The 18,138-nt window shown below is 43.7% G+C and overlaps 1 protein-coding gene across 1 annotated transcript in view; it reads right to left on the bottom strand.

Moving 5' to 3' along the window:
- Positions 1 to 18,138, bottom strand: part of LOC115074730 (proprotein convertase subtilisin/kexin type 5-like) — a 103,599-nt gene that overhangs the window by 26,496 nt on the left and 58,965 nt on the right. The window contains exons 8-10 of the mRNA XM_029574495.1: positions 8,596 to 8,791; positions 7,947 to 8,152; positions 3,627 to 3,727 (exon numbers count right to left, since the gene is read on the bottom strand). Of these exons, the coding sequence (XP_029430355.1) occupies positions 3,627 to 3,727; positions 7,947 to 8,152; positions 8,596 to 8,791 (503 nt within the window). The remainder of the gene's footprint in view (positions 1 to 3,626; positions 3,728 to 7,946; positions 8,153 to 8,595; positions 8,792 to 18,138) is intronic.

Genomic DNA, 18,138 nt, shown 5'->3' on the forward strand with positions numbered 1-18,138 from the left:
CTCAGTTCTGAGTCTATCCTTTTTCAGATATGGTCTCCAGAACTGAACGCAATACTCCAGGGGAGGCTTCACCAATGCCTGGACAAGTGCATTATCACCTCTATTTTCTTACTGGTTATTCCTCTCTCTATGCAGTCCAGCATTCTTCTGGCTTTAGCTATCACTTTGTCACATTGCTTCACTGCCTTCAGATTTTCAGACATTTTCACCTCAAGGTCCCTCTCCCAGTCCGTGCACATTAGTCTTTCACTTCCCATCACATACAAGTCTTTTGGATTATCACACCCCAGTTGCATGACTCTGCACTTCTTGGCATTGAATCCCAGCTGCCAGTCTTCAACCACTCTTCAAGCTTTCTTCAATCATTTTTCATTCTCTGTTGCAGATCTTAGTATCATCCGCAAATAGGCAAACTTTACCTTCTAACCTTTCCACAAAGTTGCTTATAAATATATTGAAAAGAACTGGTCCCAATACTGATTCCTGTGATACTCCACATAACACGGTTCTCTCTTCAGATTATGTTCCATTTACCATTACATGCTGTCTCTTGTTAGTCATCCAGTTTGCAGTCCACTCCACCACCTTGGCGCTGAGTCTCAACCTTCTCATTCTATTCATGAGTCTCCTATGAGGAACTGTATCAAAAACTTTGCTGAAATGCAAGTAAATCACATCTAGTGATCTTCCTCCATCCAATTCTCTAGTCACCCAATCAGATTTGTCTGATAGGACCTTACCGTGGTGAATCCATGCTGCCTCAAATCCAGCTACCCATTGCATTATAGATAATTCACTATGCTTTCCTTCAGCAGCATCTCCATTAATTTTCCCACCACTAAGGTGAGACTAACCAGCTTATAGTTTCCAGCCTCCTCTCTACTACCACTCTTGAAGCAGACTCCTAGGCTGCTTGTGATATCAACTTGCATCTTTGCATGGAGAGATCTGCTGATGAGACAATTCATTATAGTTTGGACGTGAGATGGCCAAGAGCATCTTAAATTGTGGGTAGTCATGTACAAGTACCTCGGGGTATGGGAGGTGAGGCAGTATGCCCACCTCTAGGCTGGCCTGACCATCTTGGGTTGTCATTACAATGTGGCCTGTCGGATATCGTTTCTGGTTCCCATGTACACAAGTGAACGTTACTGTTTTCTTATCATCAATTGACATTTTCTTGGCTAGATCACTCTGGCACAGATTCCTTATACTCTCTGAGTCCAGCAGGGCTTGTGTGGGAAACTCCTCCATTTCCACTGGGATCACAAACTCGCTCAGTCTAGGTTGCGAGCCTTCCACCAGGTTACAATTGGGAATCTCTGTTGATCTATGCTTCCGCTTCTAGTCTTTCCACCAGGGACAATCTTTGACCATGTGCGCTTTAAGGCCGGCCTTCCTTTGGACAGGTAACTTCGTACCTGTGAACTCAAGCTCCCTGTGTGAGCCAAGTCACTAGGTTGACATCCAATGACCTACTCTCTTTGAAAAAACAGTCCTTGGTAATATGGCCTTACTGTCTACATTGAAAACACTCTTGAGGGTCCAGACTTGTTGCTTGTCCTCTCTCTGAATGTTTAACTTCCCCTGCATGGCTTTTTGAATCCAACACTGGTTGTTTTTCTTGTTTTTCTTGCATAACAGAATGATCTACTGCTAGCTGGGCTTGATAAAAGGAATCGGCCATCTCCATAGTGGACTCCAAGGTAACCTTAAAGTGTTAGTGTACCTAGTGTCGCATGATTAGGTGTAGGCCTTCTATGACTTAAGAAGGAAGATATTGGCTACTTCAAGGCCCAATATCCCATCTGGTTGAATCCATTTTCACTCAGTATCCTTGAATCGGTGTAAAAGGTTTTGGGGACTTTCCCCAGGTGGAGGGTTCCTCTCCAGAACCAGAGCTGATATGCCTCTGGGTTATAGCCTGCTCTCTCCAGTATGACAGCTTTCATGTCTGCATAGCTAGCCCTTCCGTCTGGATTCGCTGCCTGTCAGCAGGTTCCCCAAATAAGTGGTCCAAGAAACTTCTAGCCAATCCACCAGTTGGGAAGTTCATTCAAAGTTTATTAAGAAAAGCTCTGGGTCTTTCCCTATGTCTATCTTTGGTAACACTGGTGACATGGGAGGTGGCCTGGTTACAGCAGCCTGCACTACCTGTGCTACCTGACTGGTTAATTTTAAAAGGAATATGCATGCGCCCATAAACACATATCAGCACGTGAGTGGGGATATGCTGTGATTTTTATATCGTGTGTGCAAGTATGTGCGTAACATTTAAAATCCCCCTGCTGTGCATATGTATGCACGTAATCTTAAGAGGTGGCGTGGATAAATATCCCATGCATATTTCTGCTAGGGCTGTAGCAGCTTTTACATGTATATGCTCACACGAGGGAAATACCAGTTTTTCCAGTTAGTTCACCAGTTTGTCCAATTGATATTGAGGTCTTCAAGACCCCTCTGGTTCTTCATCCTGTAAGCCCCCCACTTGACAAGGAACCTTCACGTTGTGCTGAAGAGATCTCTAGACTTGCTCCTCCTCAGGACCTGCAGCAAAGTTACGCGGATAACACACGGGCTGGTGCCATGGTCAGCTTTTTTAAAATTCGTAGTTACGCGCATAAGTCTTAGCCCCTCCCCGGAATGCCTATGCCCCGCCCTATTTCCATCCTCTTATTCTTGATGCACATGGGTATGTTCGCACGTACTTCACAGATTCTTAAAATTCGTATTGCTCATACAAGGCCTGCAAACAGGCTTATGTGGCTGTTTTTGTGTGAGCAGTGCTTTTAAAATCTACCTCTGAGTTAGCACTGTACTTTGTTGCATAACTTGCTCTTGCAGCACCTGCTGCTGGTCAGTTTGAGTTTGTGGGTGTTCTGTAATTGCTGCTGCCCTGTAGATCAATTGCTCTATCTTCCCTGCTTCCATACTGTATATCTCTCTGGAGGAAGGGGAGGAGAAGAACAACAACAAAAGAAAAAACAACCTGCTAGCCTGACTGCATAGGTGGGGCTAACCTCCTTGACCTGTTGTACTTGGGCTAGGTAAGTGGAAGTATGAGGTCCCAGGAGAAAAAGAAAAATGATGCAGGATTTGCTTTTTTCTTTTTCTGCTGTGGCTGTGGGCTTCGGCCTGTGCTTTCCACTATTTGTGGTAATGTGGCCAGTCGTGGCTTAGGAAACAGCCAAGAGGAATAAAGAGGCAGACTCCAGTTGTTTCCTTAGATGCAAATTTATTTACAGTGCAACCTGAAACAGATAGAAAACTGCTCACTTTGCAGTGCTGGGTACAAACAAACTCAAGCATAACTGGCCTTCGCATACCCTTCCCGGGACCTCCCCAACTCTTCTGGGCCCTGTTGTGAGGGGAGCCTCCCTTCACCCATAATCTATTGTGGGGATGTTTCCTAAGGAGGAGCAGGCCAGATAAGTGTCCTTTAAGGTGCTCCTGTGGAATTTCCCCTATACTCCCTCACAGTCCCAAAAATGAAAACCAAAAACAAAATCCCGAAAAATGAATACATGAAACAAAAATGAAAAAATCTGTGTGCGCTTCCGTAGAATGCATACAATACACAATAAAATCCAAAGTGTAAAAATGTATCTCCTTTTATGTTTACTTACATCTGTATCAAGATAACGATGTTCCTCACACCGTGGAAAGCAAACACCTTCTTTGAAGTCGCTTCCCCAATCACATGATAGGCAACCTTCAGCTGCAGAATCTGTAAGGCACAGAAAAGCAAGCACTAGTGCATATGTACTGAACCCTATTGAACCCCATTGAACTTCACTGAAAATGTTAAGTACTGTGTAAAGCTGAATGTCTCCCCTTCATGATTTTCCCATCCTGTCATTACCAGTCAGTTCTTAAATATTCATTAATAGTTCCGTATCCAGAGGACCATGGGACTCCTAAGTTATGAAAAAATTACGTTCAATTTATATTATCAGTAGTGCTGTAACCGCTAATCTTTACATAATTCCATTTTTAAGTTGCTTTATTCCTGTTTCATACTAATGCATGAGAAGCTTGGATACAGTATGGACCACAGAAGCAGGATCTGAGAAAAACGATTTTTAATTATACAAGTACAAGTCTCTTATTCTCAAATGCGCAATAATAAGATATAAAATATGCTAGAACAAAAACAGAAGAAATCATGGGATTAGACTAAAAATGAAAGCTATAGAGACAAGTTGATAATTTGAGAAAAGCAGGTTCAGTGTAGAACTGCTTTCAAACAAAGCTATACTCCCTGTGTTGTGTGCAGCTTCAGCATACACTAATAAAACAGCAATTCAAGGTTTTGTATGGTATCATATTTAAGCTGCTCTCCTGAATCTCTAGTATAGCTGTGTTTAAAAAAGGATTGGATAAGTTCTTGGAGGAGAAGTCCATTACCTGCTATTAAGTTCACTTAGAGAATAGCCACTGCCATTAGCAATGGTTACATGGAATAGACTTAGTTTTTGGGTACTTGCCAGGTTCTTATGGCCTGGATTGGCCACTGTTGGAAACAGGATGCTGGGCTTGATGGACCCTTGGTCTGACCCAGTATGGCATTTTCTTATGTTCTTATGTTCTTAAGGCAGTCAAGTATAGGCAGCAAGTAGTAATTCTCACTATAAATTGATGATAAATTGTACTGTGAAGTCATTTTTGTGACTGGATGGGTAATCAAGGACTTGAAAAGGAGTTTGGACAAATAAAACAATCCCATAGCCTACTAGTTACCCAAATCCAACAGTACTGAGCCAACAATAGCCAGTATCTTGTTATACAAACCAACATAAAGGCCTCATTTACTAAGCTTTTTTCCCATAGAAGCAGCATGGGAATAGTAAATCAAGCCTTTAGCTTCTGATGGCTCAAACTGAAGATTTATAACATGTGCCAGTACTGATTGAGAACTGATTTATCATTAGAGCAGGTGTAACTCCATGATGTCATTTGCTGTAAACCTGCTGAAACAAAATAAGCAAAGCTTGATGATAATGATGATGTTGGCATTACAAAGTGAAGGAAAACGTGTATGTCCTTAAGAAAAAGAAAAGAAAACAAGGAAAGACAAAGAGAGGAGCAATGAGGAGCAACATGCAGTGACTGAGGACAGTGCAGATCATGAGCAAGAGGTGGATGTTGTTGAGTTTGTGACTCTGCTGACCCACAATTCAAGATGCTCGTTCATGGCTTCAGAATGATGAAGCTGATCTTGGCTGCCAGTCTACTGAATGTTTTTTGGTTCTTTTAAACACTCAGACTATTTGGTCATGATGAAGTTTATTTAGCTGAGTGGCTGGAAACTAGAGATGTGAATCGTGTCCTCGATCGTCTTAACGATCGATTTCAGCTGGGAGGGGGAGGGAATCGTATTGTTGCCGTTTGGGTTTTAAAAATATCGTGAAAAATCGTTAAAATCGTGAGCCAACCCCCTAAAACCCACCCCCGATCCTTTAAATTAAATCCCCCACCCTCCCGAACCCCCCCCCCAATGCTTTAAATTACCTGGGGATCCAGCGGTGGTCCAGAACGGCGGCGGTCCGGAACGGCCCCCTCAATTGAATCCTTTTGTCTTCAGCCGGCGCCATTTTGCAAAATGGCCGCCGCAAAATGGCGGCGGCCATAGACAAAAACGATTCGACGCAGGAGGTCGTTCCGGACCCCCGCTGGACTTTTGGCAAGTCTTGTGGGGGTCAGGAGGCCCCCCCAAGCTGGCCAAAAGTTTCTGGGAGTCCAGCGGGGTTCAGGAAGCAATTTCTTGCCGCGAATCGTTTTCCGTACGGAAAATGGCACCGGCAGGAGATCGACTGCAGGAGGTCGTTCAGCGGCGGTCCGGAACCCCCGCTGAACGACCTCCTGCAGTCGATCTCCTGCCGGCGCCATTTTCCGTACGGAAAACGATTCGCGGCAAGAAATCGCTTCCTGAACCCCGCTGGACTCCCAGAAACTTTTGGCCAGCTTGGGGGGGCCTCCTGACCCCCACAAGACTTGCCAAAAGTCCAGCGGGGGTCCGGAACGACCTCCTGCGTCGAATCGTTTTTGTCTATGGCCGCCGCCATTTTGCGGCGGCCATTTTGCAAAATGGCGCCGGCTGAAGACAAAAGGATTCAATTGAGGGGGCCGTTCCGGACCGCCGCCGTTCTGGACCACCGCTGGATCCCCAGGTAATTTAAAGCATTTGGGGGGGGGGGGTCGGGAGGGTGGGGGATTTAATTTAAAGGGTCGGGGGTGGGTTTTAGGGGGTTTTAGTGTGCCAGTTTTCCTGCCCTCCCCCTTCCCCCGATTTACGATTTTTTAACGATAAATCGGGGGAATTGGTATTGTATCGTGGCCCTAACGATTTTTGACGATTTAAAATATATCGGACGATATTTTAAATCGTCAAAAAACGATTCACATCCCTACTGGAAACTTAATAGCTCTGAAGAAGCCATACTGGCGAAATGCTGGCCACGTCGGCTTGTTTTGCATGATATCCTGGCTCCTACACAGCTCCATGGAGTCTTGTTTCATAGTCAGCAGTAATAGATTTTTCTGCACATTTGCAGGCAATTTTTCAATCTTCTTGTACTTTATCACAGCTTTTTAAGAGGTAAATCACAGATTTAAAATGTATTTGGGAGGTTTTTCATATCTATGATTGGTAACATAGCTGTTTGTGAATTTGTTGTATCAGGCCATTCCTTCCTTAGATTACAATGAATAAATACATAAGTACAAAAAGTAAAGATTCACATTATATATAATTAAAGATTTTGCCTGTAACGTTTAAAGGATTTGTGATGATCCAAGGAGATTTTTTGAACTTATATCCTCATCCAAGTGTGTGATTCTAAACCATCAGAATTTTGGTGCAGCTCTTTTAGTTTTTGTGTCTTTCAACACTGTACTTGCTCCTGTTTGGTTTTTGTCCAATTTTACAAAAGAAAATAACTAAAAAGGTGCTAAGAATCAACCTCACAGTCCAACAAACAAAATCCAAAGAATTAGTGTGTGTCCTATATTTTAAGAGTCCCAAAACACAACTTCTAAACATCGTGATATATAACTTTTATCAAAAAACTTCTTTATTCATCCAGTAGAAATCCAAATATCAATCAAATTGCTATTTAGTCAATGGAGGCAGGTCCCCCAAGACCCCAGGGAGGACCCACCTTTATGAACTAAATAGCATTTTGATCAGTTTTATAACAAGCCATTTTCCTTCAAAAAGCACCATTTTTTAACTGTAGAAACACCTTGGTAATTACCCTCCAGGTGCATGTTTTATAATATCTTTTTCTTTTCTTTTTTCTTTTAATTTTGTTTGTGATGGTGGTAGAATCCATCTCAACTCCGATCACTATTATTGATCTGAAGTTAAGGTGGCATAGGCCTTTTTTTGCAGCTACCTGAGCTTTCTACCATTTTTAACCCCAATCTTTCTCCCATCTAGCCCAGCCATTGGAATGGTTGAAAGGGATAGATCATAGTTCCCTTTGTCGTTTGGTCAGGCCGTGGCTGTTGAGGATAAGTGAGTGAGTACAATGAGGCAGCAGAAGCCAGCAGATAATATTGTCTTTATTTTGCTGGGTACTTAAGTGTCTGCAGTCATTGGAAGTCAAAGGAGCTAGAAAGTCAACAAAACAATAAATGATGCATATATACACTCAGTCCTCAGACTATAACTCAAGTTCCTTCCTATTCTGAGTAAAACTCAGTCAGAAAACGAACTGCAACAATCAAAGCTGGAGTGCTACCCCTTTAAGGATTTGGGCTCCTTCTCTTCTCCTATTCAGCAAAGAAAATTTCTTGAGTCAGCATAAATGGGAGTTTACTCCTAGGCTACACTGCCGCTGGCTCTCAAACTGCCAGGTATCTAATTTCATTTCTTCATTTATAAACTACTTGTATATAAAAATGAGGCATGCTACTGAAAAGGTACCCCAAAGCTTAATTACCTTTACAGGTTTTACAACTTGGATGACATGGAATGCACTTCTGCTTCTGTTGGTAGAACCTCTCTGGACACTGACTCACACACTGGTTGGTACCGTCCACTTGGTATGTATTCGAAGGGCAGTCCAGACAAGACTCAGGCCCAGGGCCGTAACAGAGATGGCACGAAGGATCACATTTTTCACAGTGATTGCTCTCTCTGTAATACCTGTAATTAATAATTATAAAATGGCTTGAAAAAAATTCATTTCACCTGACTGATTAATGCACTTACTTGACCTCCATAAGATGATCCATAACAAACCAATGTACAGACCCCCATTGCAATTGGTTCCCATAACACAATATAATGGTCAGCTCCAGTCCTCAGATGTCAGATGTCACAAACAAGCCTCTAAATACCTAACTTAACCATAAACTAAAGCCACTAAAGGCAAATAAATGACTGTTCCCAAAAAAAAGACCTTTCTGCTGCTCTCAAGCACTGGAGTTGGACATCCCTGTATTGAACAAGCAAGCAAAGTTTGATTCCAGTGGATGCAAGTCTTTTTAGCTTAGACATGACACAGCTATGTGAATTTTAGGGAATATCAAACATTGTACTGCATACTGAAGTACTAAAAAAGTCTCAATATTTATTAAGTGATTTACCCCAGAGGACAGTGAAGTATGCAGAGATGCTGCAATTTGTAATAGGCTTCAGCGCATGTGGTGCAGTCCTTAGCAGATCCTCCACTGCAGTTTGAGCACACTTGATTGCATTTTGAACAGTAGCCCAGTTCTAAACCATTTGCTTCTTCAGTTGTGCTGTACATCCCTGGAGGGCATTCTTTTATACAGGTGTTGTCTGCAAAAGAGTATTTATTTATTTACTTATGTCATTTATTTATTTATTATACTAATAGTCTGCCGCCTTCAAACATGATTGATGCGGAGTATAATCAACAAACAAGTAGTGACAATGCTCATTTCATATAAACTTATTTTAAACTCAGTACCCCACTTTTGGTAACATCCAAGTGACTTCCATAAAATCAGACTATATATACAGTATAAAATCAATGCAGCAATATGGTAAAACAAAAATAATAAACACAAATACAGTTTGCAATTAAAATGATCCCTCCCATATACCACCCATTCCAACCAGCTCCCCAAACTCAGTCCATAAAATACCCCAAACACAAGTCTACTCTGAGAAGCAACATACTGCAGTAACTCACCTAGCCCAAAAATTATAACAACCACACCTAACTGAAGGATGAAAAAGCCAAAATCTTACCATTTTGGGAAATGTCAGATAATCTGTTTCCATCTGTGCCCCTACCTGAAGACTGCTCCAAAGAACTAGAGGAACATAACTAAACACTTTCCAATTAGTGAAAACCAAGTAGGCACTGAATACAGAAGGAATCGATAATAGCGTTTGCTTTGCGGAACCAATCAACCAGACAAATGTTTTGGAAACTCAGACTGCAAAATTCTAAAAACCAAAGAAAAAAAAAAACTGAAAACTTACATCTGGACTCCACTGGGAGCCAGTACGGTTCCATCAGAACAGGGATTATATGACTGTGCTTCTTACTCTCTGATAGCAATCTTGCCGAATTATTCTGAAGGCACTGGAGATGCTTTATACTAGAAACAGTAATGACCTGGTATAAAGCATTACAATAGACCAGCCGATTGGTCACTAAAGCATGGATCACGCAAGCAAGGTCTTTAGAATCAAGAAAAGGATGAAGTATTGAAGTTGTTGTATAGGATGGAAATCTTGGAATGAGGACTGGACCATGTAAGCAACATGGACCTGCATTGTCAAACCAGCATCCAGCTTGACTCCAAGACTACATGCCACAATTCTCAGAACCAATGTGACAGCAGACAAAATTGGAAAACATTAAATTAAATCAATGTAAAAATAGAAATAGTGGCTCTGGATTGCAATTCAAGGATTGTTTTACTTGCATCTTTTTACTGTAAGGCCCTGGAAATACCACTTTCTTAAGCAACAAGAGGGAGATGTACAGGCCCTGAGTATCCCTTCCCCTTCTATAAGGAAAGAGGTGGGAGAAAAAGGCCTGGGACAATCCCTTCCCCTCTGACAATGAAAGAGGCAGTAATGCAGACCCTGGGTATTCCTCCCAATTTAGTAAGAAAAGAGGCAGAAATTCAGGTCTTAAGCATTGCTCTGTATTCTGCAAGGTATGAGGTAGAGTTCTGTGCCTGAAATATCCTTCCCCCTCCAATAAAGATGGTGTGCAGATCTGGGGAATCCCTACTACCGGTACTAACTAGAGGGAGGAATTCCTCTGCACTCACATGCATCCCCCTTTCTAGTGCTGCAGCTAGAGAATTTAGCATCATGTGCTGAAACATCAGGAAGTGATCCCACTCACCCACCTTTCACTACATGCCATGGCAGACAGCTCAGTCTACAGCCCTCTCAAAGATGCACTCTGTCCCACTGCATCAATCACGCCCTTGGCCCTGGTCCTCTGCCACGTGAGGGGAATGTTTGTGTGTGGGCTTGGGGCAATCCATCCCCTCCCCACCACCCCCACAATCCAGAATTAAAAGCAAAAGAAGCAATGTATCTGGCCCACTCTTTAATAAAAAAGGGGAAAAGGGATGTTGGAAATAAAAGGCAGTGGCCTGGAATAATGGAAGGCACAGACCTTAGTGACTCTTAGTTTCTCTCCTTGAAGGAAACCCCTTCATCCCTTTAGTGTCAGAGGAATTACAGGGCTCTCAACCTTTTGGGAGGTACAACCTGGGAGCTTCAGAACTTGCACCCTGTGTGGAAACTCATCCAGCAGAGAACAAAAACAAAAACTGCAGGAATAGATGAAAAATGAACAAGGTCACTTCAAAATTAAGACCTACAATTGGTTTCTGGCATATAACCTTGAACTAAATGTTACCTGTTTGACCTCACTCTTTTGGTACATCTGATTGTCTTTGTTTTAAGAATTTCTTTCTTACATGAGTCTATCAAAGTTTGCTTAACCTTTTCATAATGATGAGCGCAGTTCCATTAATATAGTTTCTGTTGATCCAAGGGGATTACTAAGGGCTTGGTTCTGATTTTTATTATTGCTATTTGCACAGCATCTGAAATGTAAATAAATTTCATGGTCTGATGCTCACATTTGTATTTCCTGCAGTCTGGGAAAATCCCTTTCCCATCTGTGATGCAAAACGAGAAATGTGCTTCCTTCTCCAGTGTATGCGAGGATATCCTTTTGTTGACTCTTTATTGTGTACCTTCCTATCTCCCACTAAAACTATTTGGAACCCCGCTAGCACTCTTGGAACCACTACAACACCTGCTTGTCCCTTTTTAACAAAAGAACTCATGACCCACTGAAGACAATAGTCCACCTAGTTGCTGGCTGAAGGGGAAGTAGGGGCTACATAAATATAATTAGAAATTAAAAGAAGAGACATTTTAGATGCAAGACCAAAAGAGATAGCAATGAAAGAAAGCCATGTTGATATTTTTTGCAACATGGATGGCATTGCTGCTTTAACAACTTATTCATACCCAAGGGGCAAGGTGAGAAGAAGAAAAACAAGAAGCAGATGAAGGAAGTACAAACTAGAGGTGCCACAGGTCACAGGGTAGCTAGGTTATAACCAGTAAGCTATAATACCCCCAAAAACCAACCCAGGTCTTCCCTAGGCCCCTACACAGCTCTTTTTAGTAACCTGGGGCTGGGCCCAGGGTCAGAGCTTCCTCCAACTGGGCTGAGTCAAACCAAACCAGGGTCTCTCTGGACCCCTCCCCCCCCCCCCACCACCACCACCAGTCCTCGTTGGCCCCCACTTACCTTTTCCATGGGAGGTTTCATTATAGAAAGAGGCAGGAGTGATCCACTATTGCTCTTTCCTTGCTGACATCCCTTTTCTAAACATGGCATTGGCTGGTTGTGAGACCATCACCATTTTGAAATATCAAACATCAGTCTCAGAGATGGCAGGTGTCATTTCTAATGGGAGCCAGTCAGGCAGGAGTAACTGGGGATTGTTGCTACTCCTTTCTACAATAAAGACGCCCATGAAAGGGGTACAAGGGGGTCAGGGAGGACATGGCCCTAGCTGGGTTTGACTCAACCCAATCTGGGGTGGTTGGGGGGGGGGGGGGCCCAACCCTGGATTTTTGGAGAAGGGGAGCAGGGAGCAAAGATGCACGGTGATGCCTCAGGAACTGGCAGAGGAGCCTAGGGAGGCCCTGTCTTGATTTTTTTAAAGGCACTGTTTATTTTGGCTCAGCAAATGAACCAAACCAAAATAAACATTAGACAAAAAAAACCCCAAATAAAAACACCCTCTCCCCCTAAATGAAAAATTGAACCAAAACAAAGCATTTTGCCTGCACATTCCTCATATAAAATTTGCATGTTTAAATAGTACTATGTTCAAGCAGTGTTGTTAGATAGCACCAGGGTACATTGAGCCTGTCCTAAGTTAGCTCCATTGCTCATACTGACATAGCTACATATTTATCCTGTCACTGCCTCTGCAGAAACTCCCTCTGTCTTTTTAACCAACATGTGTAGGTCTTGAATGCCTAAATTTTAATGTACTGATAGATTGTATCGCTGAAATGTAATCGCCCCCCCCCCCTTTCATCGGGGGCATCTTCAACTGCAGTGGGAGTGGTGAGTGACCCTTCTGCAGCTCCAGTACAGATTAAAACATCTCAGTTTAGTCCAGTGGGGACCAGCAAAAGCTAGGAGGCCTAAAGGGAGACTTGTGCTTTACCCAAAAAAACACAAGTCCACACCCAATAGTTTATGGGTAGCCAATTCCAATCATCAAGAGCCACATTTGGTTTTCAGGATATCCATAATAAATATGCATGAGATAAACTTGCATGCACTACCTCCATCGCATGCAAATATATCTCATGCATATTCATTTTGGAAATCCTGAAAACCAGGCCTCTTTGTGGCTCTTAAGGACCAGAGTTGGCCATCCCTCTAATAGTTGTTCCAAAACAAAGCAAATTTATTACAAAATCCAAAAAAATACTCAAAATTCCAGTGGAAAAAACACAGCAAAGTTTAGGGTACAGTCCAAGCAAAAAAAAGAAAAACAAAACACTGTCTCCAAACCACTTGAGCTTTCAGAAGTTTTACTTGTTTCAGTTCTCTCCTCTCTCACTCTGTTTAGTTAACTGAAGGGCTTTGGCTAAAACTCACAGATCCTCCAATAACTTCAATGTATCTCCAACTGTGGTCTTGCCCAGACAGGTTAATAGATTCCCCTTCCTTCTCCCTTCTGGCTGGCTCTCAGTTATTGTTAGCAGGAACCACTCCTCAGCAACTCCAGCACCCCTTTTGTCATTAACTTCCAGCCCTGCTCCTTCACAGGATTGAAGATCAACCCTCTCAGCTTTTCAACTCATTACTGTCAACTCTCCAACTTCTGGAATCCTCAGCCAGAATTCTCACTGGGGGGGGAGAAAAACCCAACCTTCTCATCTTTCTCTTCTCCTCTCCCTGGTACCCCGTGAAGCACTAAAATACACTCAAAAAGCCCTTCTCCAAAGAGGAAACCATCTCCCACCAGCTCAGGAAGTTTACCCTTACTTTATTGAACTTTTCATGACCTTCCTCTGATGGAAAAATCTACACCTTATCAAAAACTCCTTCTTAATGAACCCAAGGCAGGATCACAGTAACTTGCCATAAGCACTTGATTGGCAAGAGATAAATGAAGATTAATTATGTTATCACTTCTTCTGCTTCTCTTCACTCTTTGTGATGAAAACAATTTGGCAATGAGGATAGGATTTGCACATTCAGACCATGGGTAAGTGATCAAGAGCCACAAACAGGTCTAATTTTCAGGATAACCACAATGAATATGCAAGAGATAAATTTGCCTCCATTGTATGCATATTCATTATAGAGATTCTGAAAAACCAGGCCTGTTTGTGGCTCTTGAGGACTAGAGTTGCCCGCACCTCTAATAGTTGTTCCAAAGCAAAGCAAATTTATTGCAACAGTGTTCCCAAACCTGTCCCGGGGTTCCCCAGCCAATCGGGTTTTCAGAATATCCATCATGAATATGCATGACATTAGTATAAATAGTGGGAGGCAAAATAAATTGACATTGGAAGAAAATCAAACAAGTACTCTCGTGGAGTCAAGTGGGCCACTATCTGAGAAGTGCCTTCACCTTGCCAAAATCACCAACGAACTAACATGATTTTCACAATAATATAGAAATTAAGGAGTTTGTCTTACCAAATGCAGCAACACGGCTCATGTAGGCTAAGCACAGCTTCCTGAATCCTAGTAAATAATATGCATAAAATTCAAAAGTAAGCTATTCTGCTGAATCTAAGTTAAGGGTATTGTGAGCAGGGGTTTTTAATGTTGCATTGTCACCTTTGAGAATGAGCTTTTCTATCTTAGCTTGGTGATTTTGGGGGAGGGGCATGGGTCTCTAATGTAGCTTTGTGACCTTTGGAGGTGGCATTCATCTGGGCTGAGGTGATGTTAGGGCATGATGTGCATGGTCCTGTATTTTGTATTTTTATGTTATGATCTGTAATAGTGGGGTCGATTTTAAAAGGCGCTCATGTGCGTCCATGTGCGCGCGGTTCCCGGCACGCGCACATGGACGTGCCAATTTTATGACATGCATGCATCGGCGTATGCATGTCATAAAATCCGATGGCCGCGTGCACATGCACACCGGATTTTAAAATCCATGCATGCATGTGCAGGTGGCCTGAGACTCGCGCGCACAGAGGGGAGAATTTTACAAAGCAATGCGTGGTGATACAGTCGGGCCTCCCCCAGTTCTGTCCCAGTCTGCTCCAATTAAGGAGCAGACTGGGAGGGAACTTTCCTACATCTAACTCTATCCTTCCTCCCTCTTCCCCTCTCCTCCCTGCCCCCTAAACCTACCCTAACTATCCCTAATATTTTTATTTTAATACTTATTGCTCCTCTGAGGCAGAAGTAATCTGCGCACGCCGGCCGGCTGCCAGCACACACTTCTTTGGGACAGCGACTAATGGCGTCCTGGCCCACCCCTCCCTGCCCAGACCACACCCTCCAGGCCACCCCTTATCTCTCAGCCGGCAGTTCTGCGCGTACCTAGGTTTACACACATGTCTGAGCCCCATTGTAAAATGCACGGGGTGCATTCAAGGCCTTGCCACACGCATAAACCCCAAAATTTACACGTGTAGCCCTTTGAAAATTTACTTGATTATGTATTGCTTTTCTGCTGATATTGAGTAATTTTTGTATTTTCTGCATACTGCTTTGGGTGGTTTATTAAATGGAGAAGCAGTATACAAATCAAATAAAATACATTTGTAATCCTAAAAGTGGGAAGCAACAATCATAACTGATGAAGACAAACATGTCTGTGATGACTACTAGAGACATGCAGCTAGCAGCTGAAAAAGTTCATTTGCTTTGCTTTTTCTTTTGCTTTGTTTTTATTTTATGTCATTTCGTTTTAACATACATTGCATACTTTTGTGCATATTAAAACCCATTTAGCATACACTATCATGATTTTATGCACATTCATTCAATTTAGTGAATGTTAATCATTTTAATGAGTACTAAAAAGTTAGTGCATACTAAATGAAACAACTGATAGCACATTGCTAGTAACTACAAAGTCAAAATCAATAAAAGTCTTATGGCTCATCCATTTCCTGTACCATCCATAAAACAGCTGTTGGCAATAATCCAAGCAGGAAGAAGTTGTGCCAAGGTGAATTTGGCCCAGACATCTACAGTTGGAAATATATCCAGAATTCACAGATGGCCAAGCCCTTAACAAGCACTGAAGCGCATTCATTGTTAAATGCCTACAATTTGGAGTGTCAAAACCTCAAGTTACTATGCTATACTGTATGGCCCAGCTCCCTTCTCCTCCACCCCCACCCAGTGCTTATCAAAATGAACATCTGACCTGACTCCAAACCAGGGTGTGGCACTGGATCTGGTGGTCAGGACACTGCAGCAGCCAATGGCCACATTAAGGGCTAGGGCAAATGGGGGTTGAGTGACCCATGACTCTTTGGGCTTAAAAGAGCCAGGCACAAGGCAATTTAGCCTCTTTTGCTATCCTTGCTAGCTAACTTTGACAAGCAAGGGGTCAATATCAGAACAAGTGGAAAATTCAAGGATTCATCCAGGAAGATAATGTAGATGGAGTTTAATATGGGGTTTTGCAATACATAACTTCTGTATTAAAAACAGCCATTCACATGTCTGAATGGATAGTTGCAACATGGCCTCTTAGTCTACTCTAAAGGCACATTTATTTTCATGTGCCTTCAATGAATAGCATTGGACCTTGTCCATATAGAATTAGACTCTACCAAATAAATCAGTGGGTCCCTAATTTATTTCCAGTTTATCCATTTTCTTTCTGCAACATGGGTTAGTACAGCTTGTTGCATGCCCAGATCATACACGATACATCTATCCAATATTAAATAATAGTATCAACTGAGTTTATGTATGTCTTTGGTGTGCCTGTACTGTAGTGTTACACTTATAACCATGGTTGGGCCGGCACAAGCACTGGAGTAGTGGTCATCTTAACAGTGCATAATCTTGTGGTGTCACCATGATTTTATTGATTTTATTTAGTATTTATTGTTTTGTTTGTTGTGTGTCTTATTTATGATTATGTATGTTTTGTCACCCACCTAGAACTGGCAATAGTGTTGCAGTTGGGTGCTGCAGGCAGGATAGTGGACCCTTGGGCCGGTCTACCCAGGGTGACACGGTAGGCTGGGAGGCGGAGCCACAGGCTGGCAGTGTTCACCCGGGAACCAGGAGCCCCCCAGGAGGAGCCCGTAGGGTCCTGGAACCTTGGGACTTGGGATAACAGCTCAGAGTCAATAGCAGATAAAGCCTGGGCAGGGAGTGTAGTAAGAACAGTCCAAGGAGTGAAAAGATAGTCTGTAGACCGGCAGTGCAGGTCGAGGGCCAGCTGAAGACAGGACAGCGGGCAGCAGCGGTACCTATAGTGAGCCGGACCGTGAGGCAGGGTTTGTAGAGTACTGGACCGGGAACAGGCTGAAGGCTGAGGTAGAACCAATAACAGACTGTGGATTGGAACAGGCTGTAGACTGGAACGGAGTCTGTAGCTGGCTGTGAACTGGAGCAGACTGTAGACTGGAATGGAGTCTGTAGCTGGCTGTGAACTGGAGCAGGCTGTAGACTGGAATGAAGTCTGTAGCTGGCTGTGAACTGAAGCAGGCTGTAGCGGAATCGGGAATGGACCAAGGTCAGAGGCAGGCGGCAGGCTGAAGCGAAGTCAGGAACGGACCGAGGTCAGAGGCAGGCGGCAGGCTGAAGTGAAGTCAGGAACGGACCAAGGTCAGAGGCAGGCGGCAGGCTGAAGCGAAGTCAAAGGCAATCCAAAGGTCAAGTCAGGAACGAGGAACAGACGAAGCACAACTCAGAACTACTAGGCAGTAGTGAACCTCGTTGCAAGGCAAAGAGAAGGCGTCCGGATGCCGGTTATATCAGGCTTAGGGCGTGGCGTCATTAGCACAGGCGGGGCCAGACTTCCGGGAACTGTGCGCACATAGTGTGCATCCTCACGCACGCGCGAGGCAGCGGGGAGATGGGCAAGCCATGGCGGCCGCCACGTGGAACCGGCAGAGCCGCAGGAGTCCCAGGAATGCGGAAGACATTGTGGATTCGGAGAGAAGACGGTAGTCTCAGCCGATATGACACCAGACCCACTCGCTCAGCAACCCGAAATGGCCCACAGAACTTGGGTGCGAATCTCCGTGATGGGAGCCGGAGGTGGATGTTCTTGGTGCTGAGCCAGACTCGATCCCCGGGTTGGTAGGTGGGAGCTGGTCATCGGTGGCGGTCGGCCGCTCGCTTGGCGGACACGGCCAAGCGGTGTAGCTGTCTCTGAGTCATGTGCCACAATGTCTGTAGTTGTCGGGCCGTTATCTGAACGGCCGGTGAGGCGCTGGGGGCCTCCAGCGGCAGTGGAGGTCTCAGCGGTTTCCCGTAAACCAGTTGGAATGGGGATTTGCCGGTAGCAGCGTGAACTTGATTGTTGTAAGCGAACTCGGCCCACGGCAATAGCTGCGACCAATTGTCCTGTCTCTCGTTGATGAAGGCCTGAACATAAGCCTTCAGTGTCCGGTTCATTCTCTCGGTCTGTCCATTGCTCTGC

This window comes from Rhinatrema bivittatum, chromosome 13, assembly GCF_901001135.1.
Source record: "Rhinatrema bivittatum chromosome 13, aRhiBiv1.1, whole genome shotgun sequence".
NCBI classification, from domain to species: domain Eukaryota; kingdom Metazoa; phylum Chordata; class Amphibia; order Gymnophiona; family Rhinatrematidae; genus Rhinatrema; species Rhinatrema bivittatum.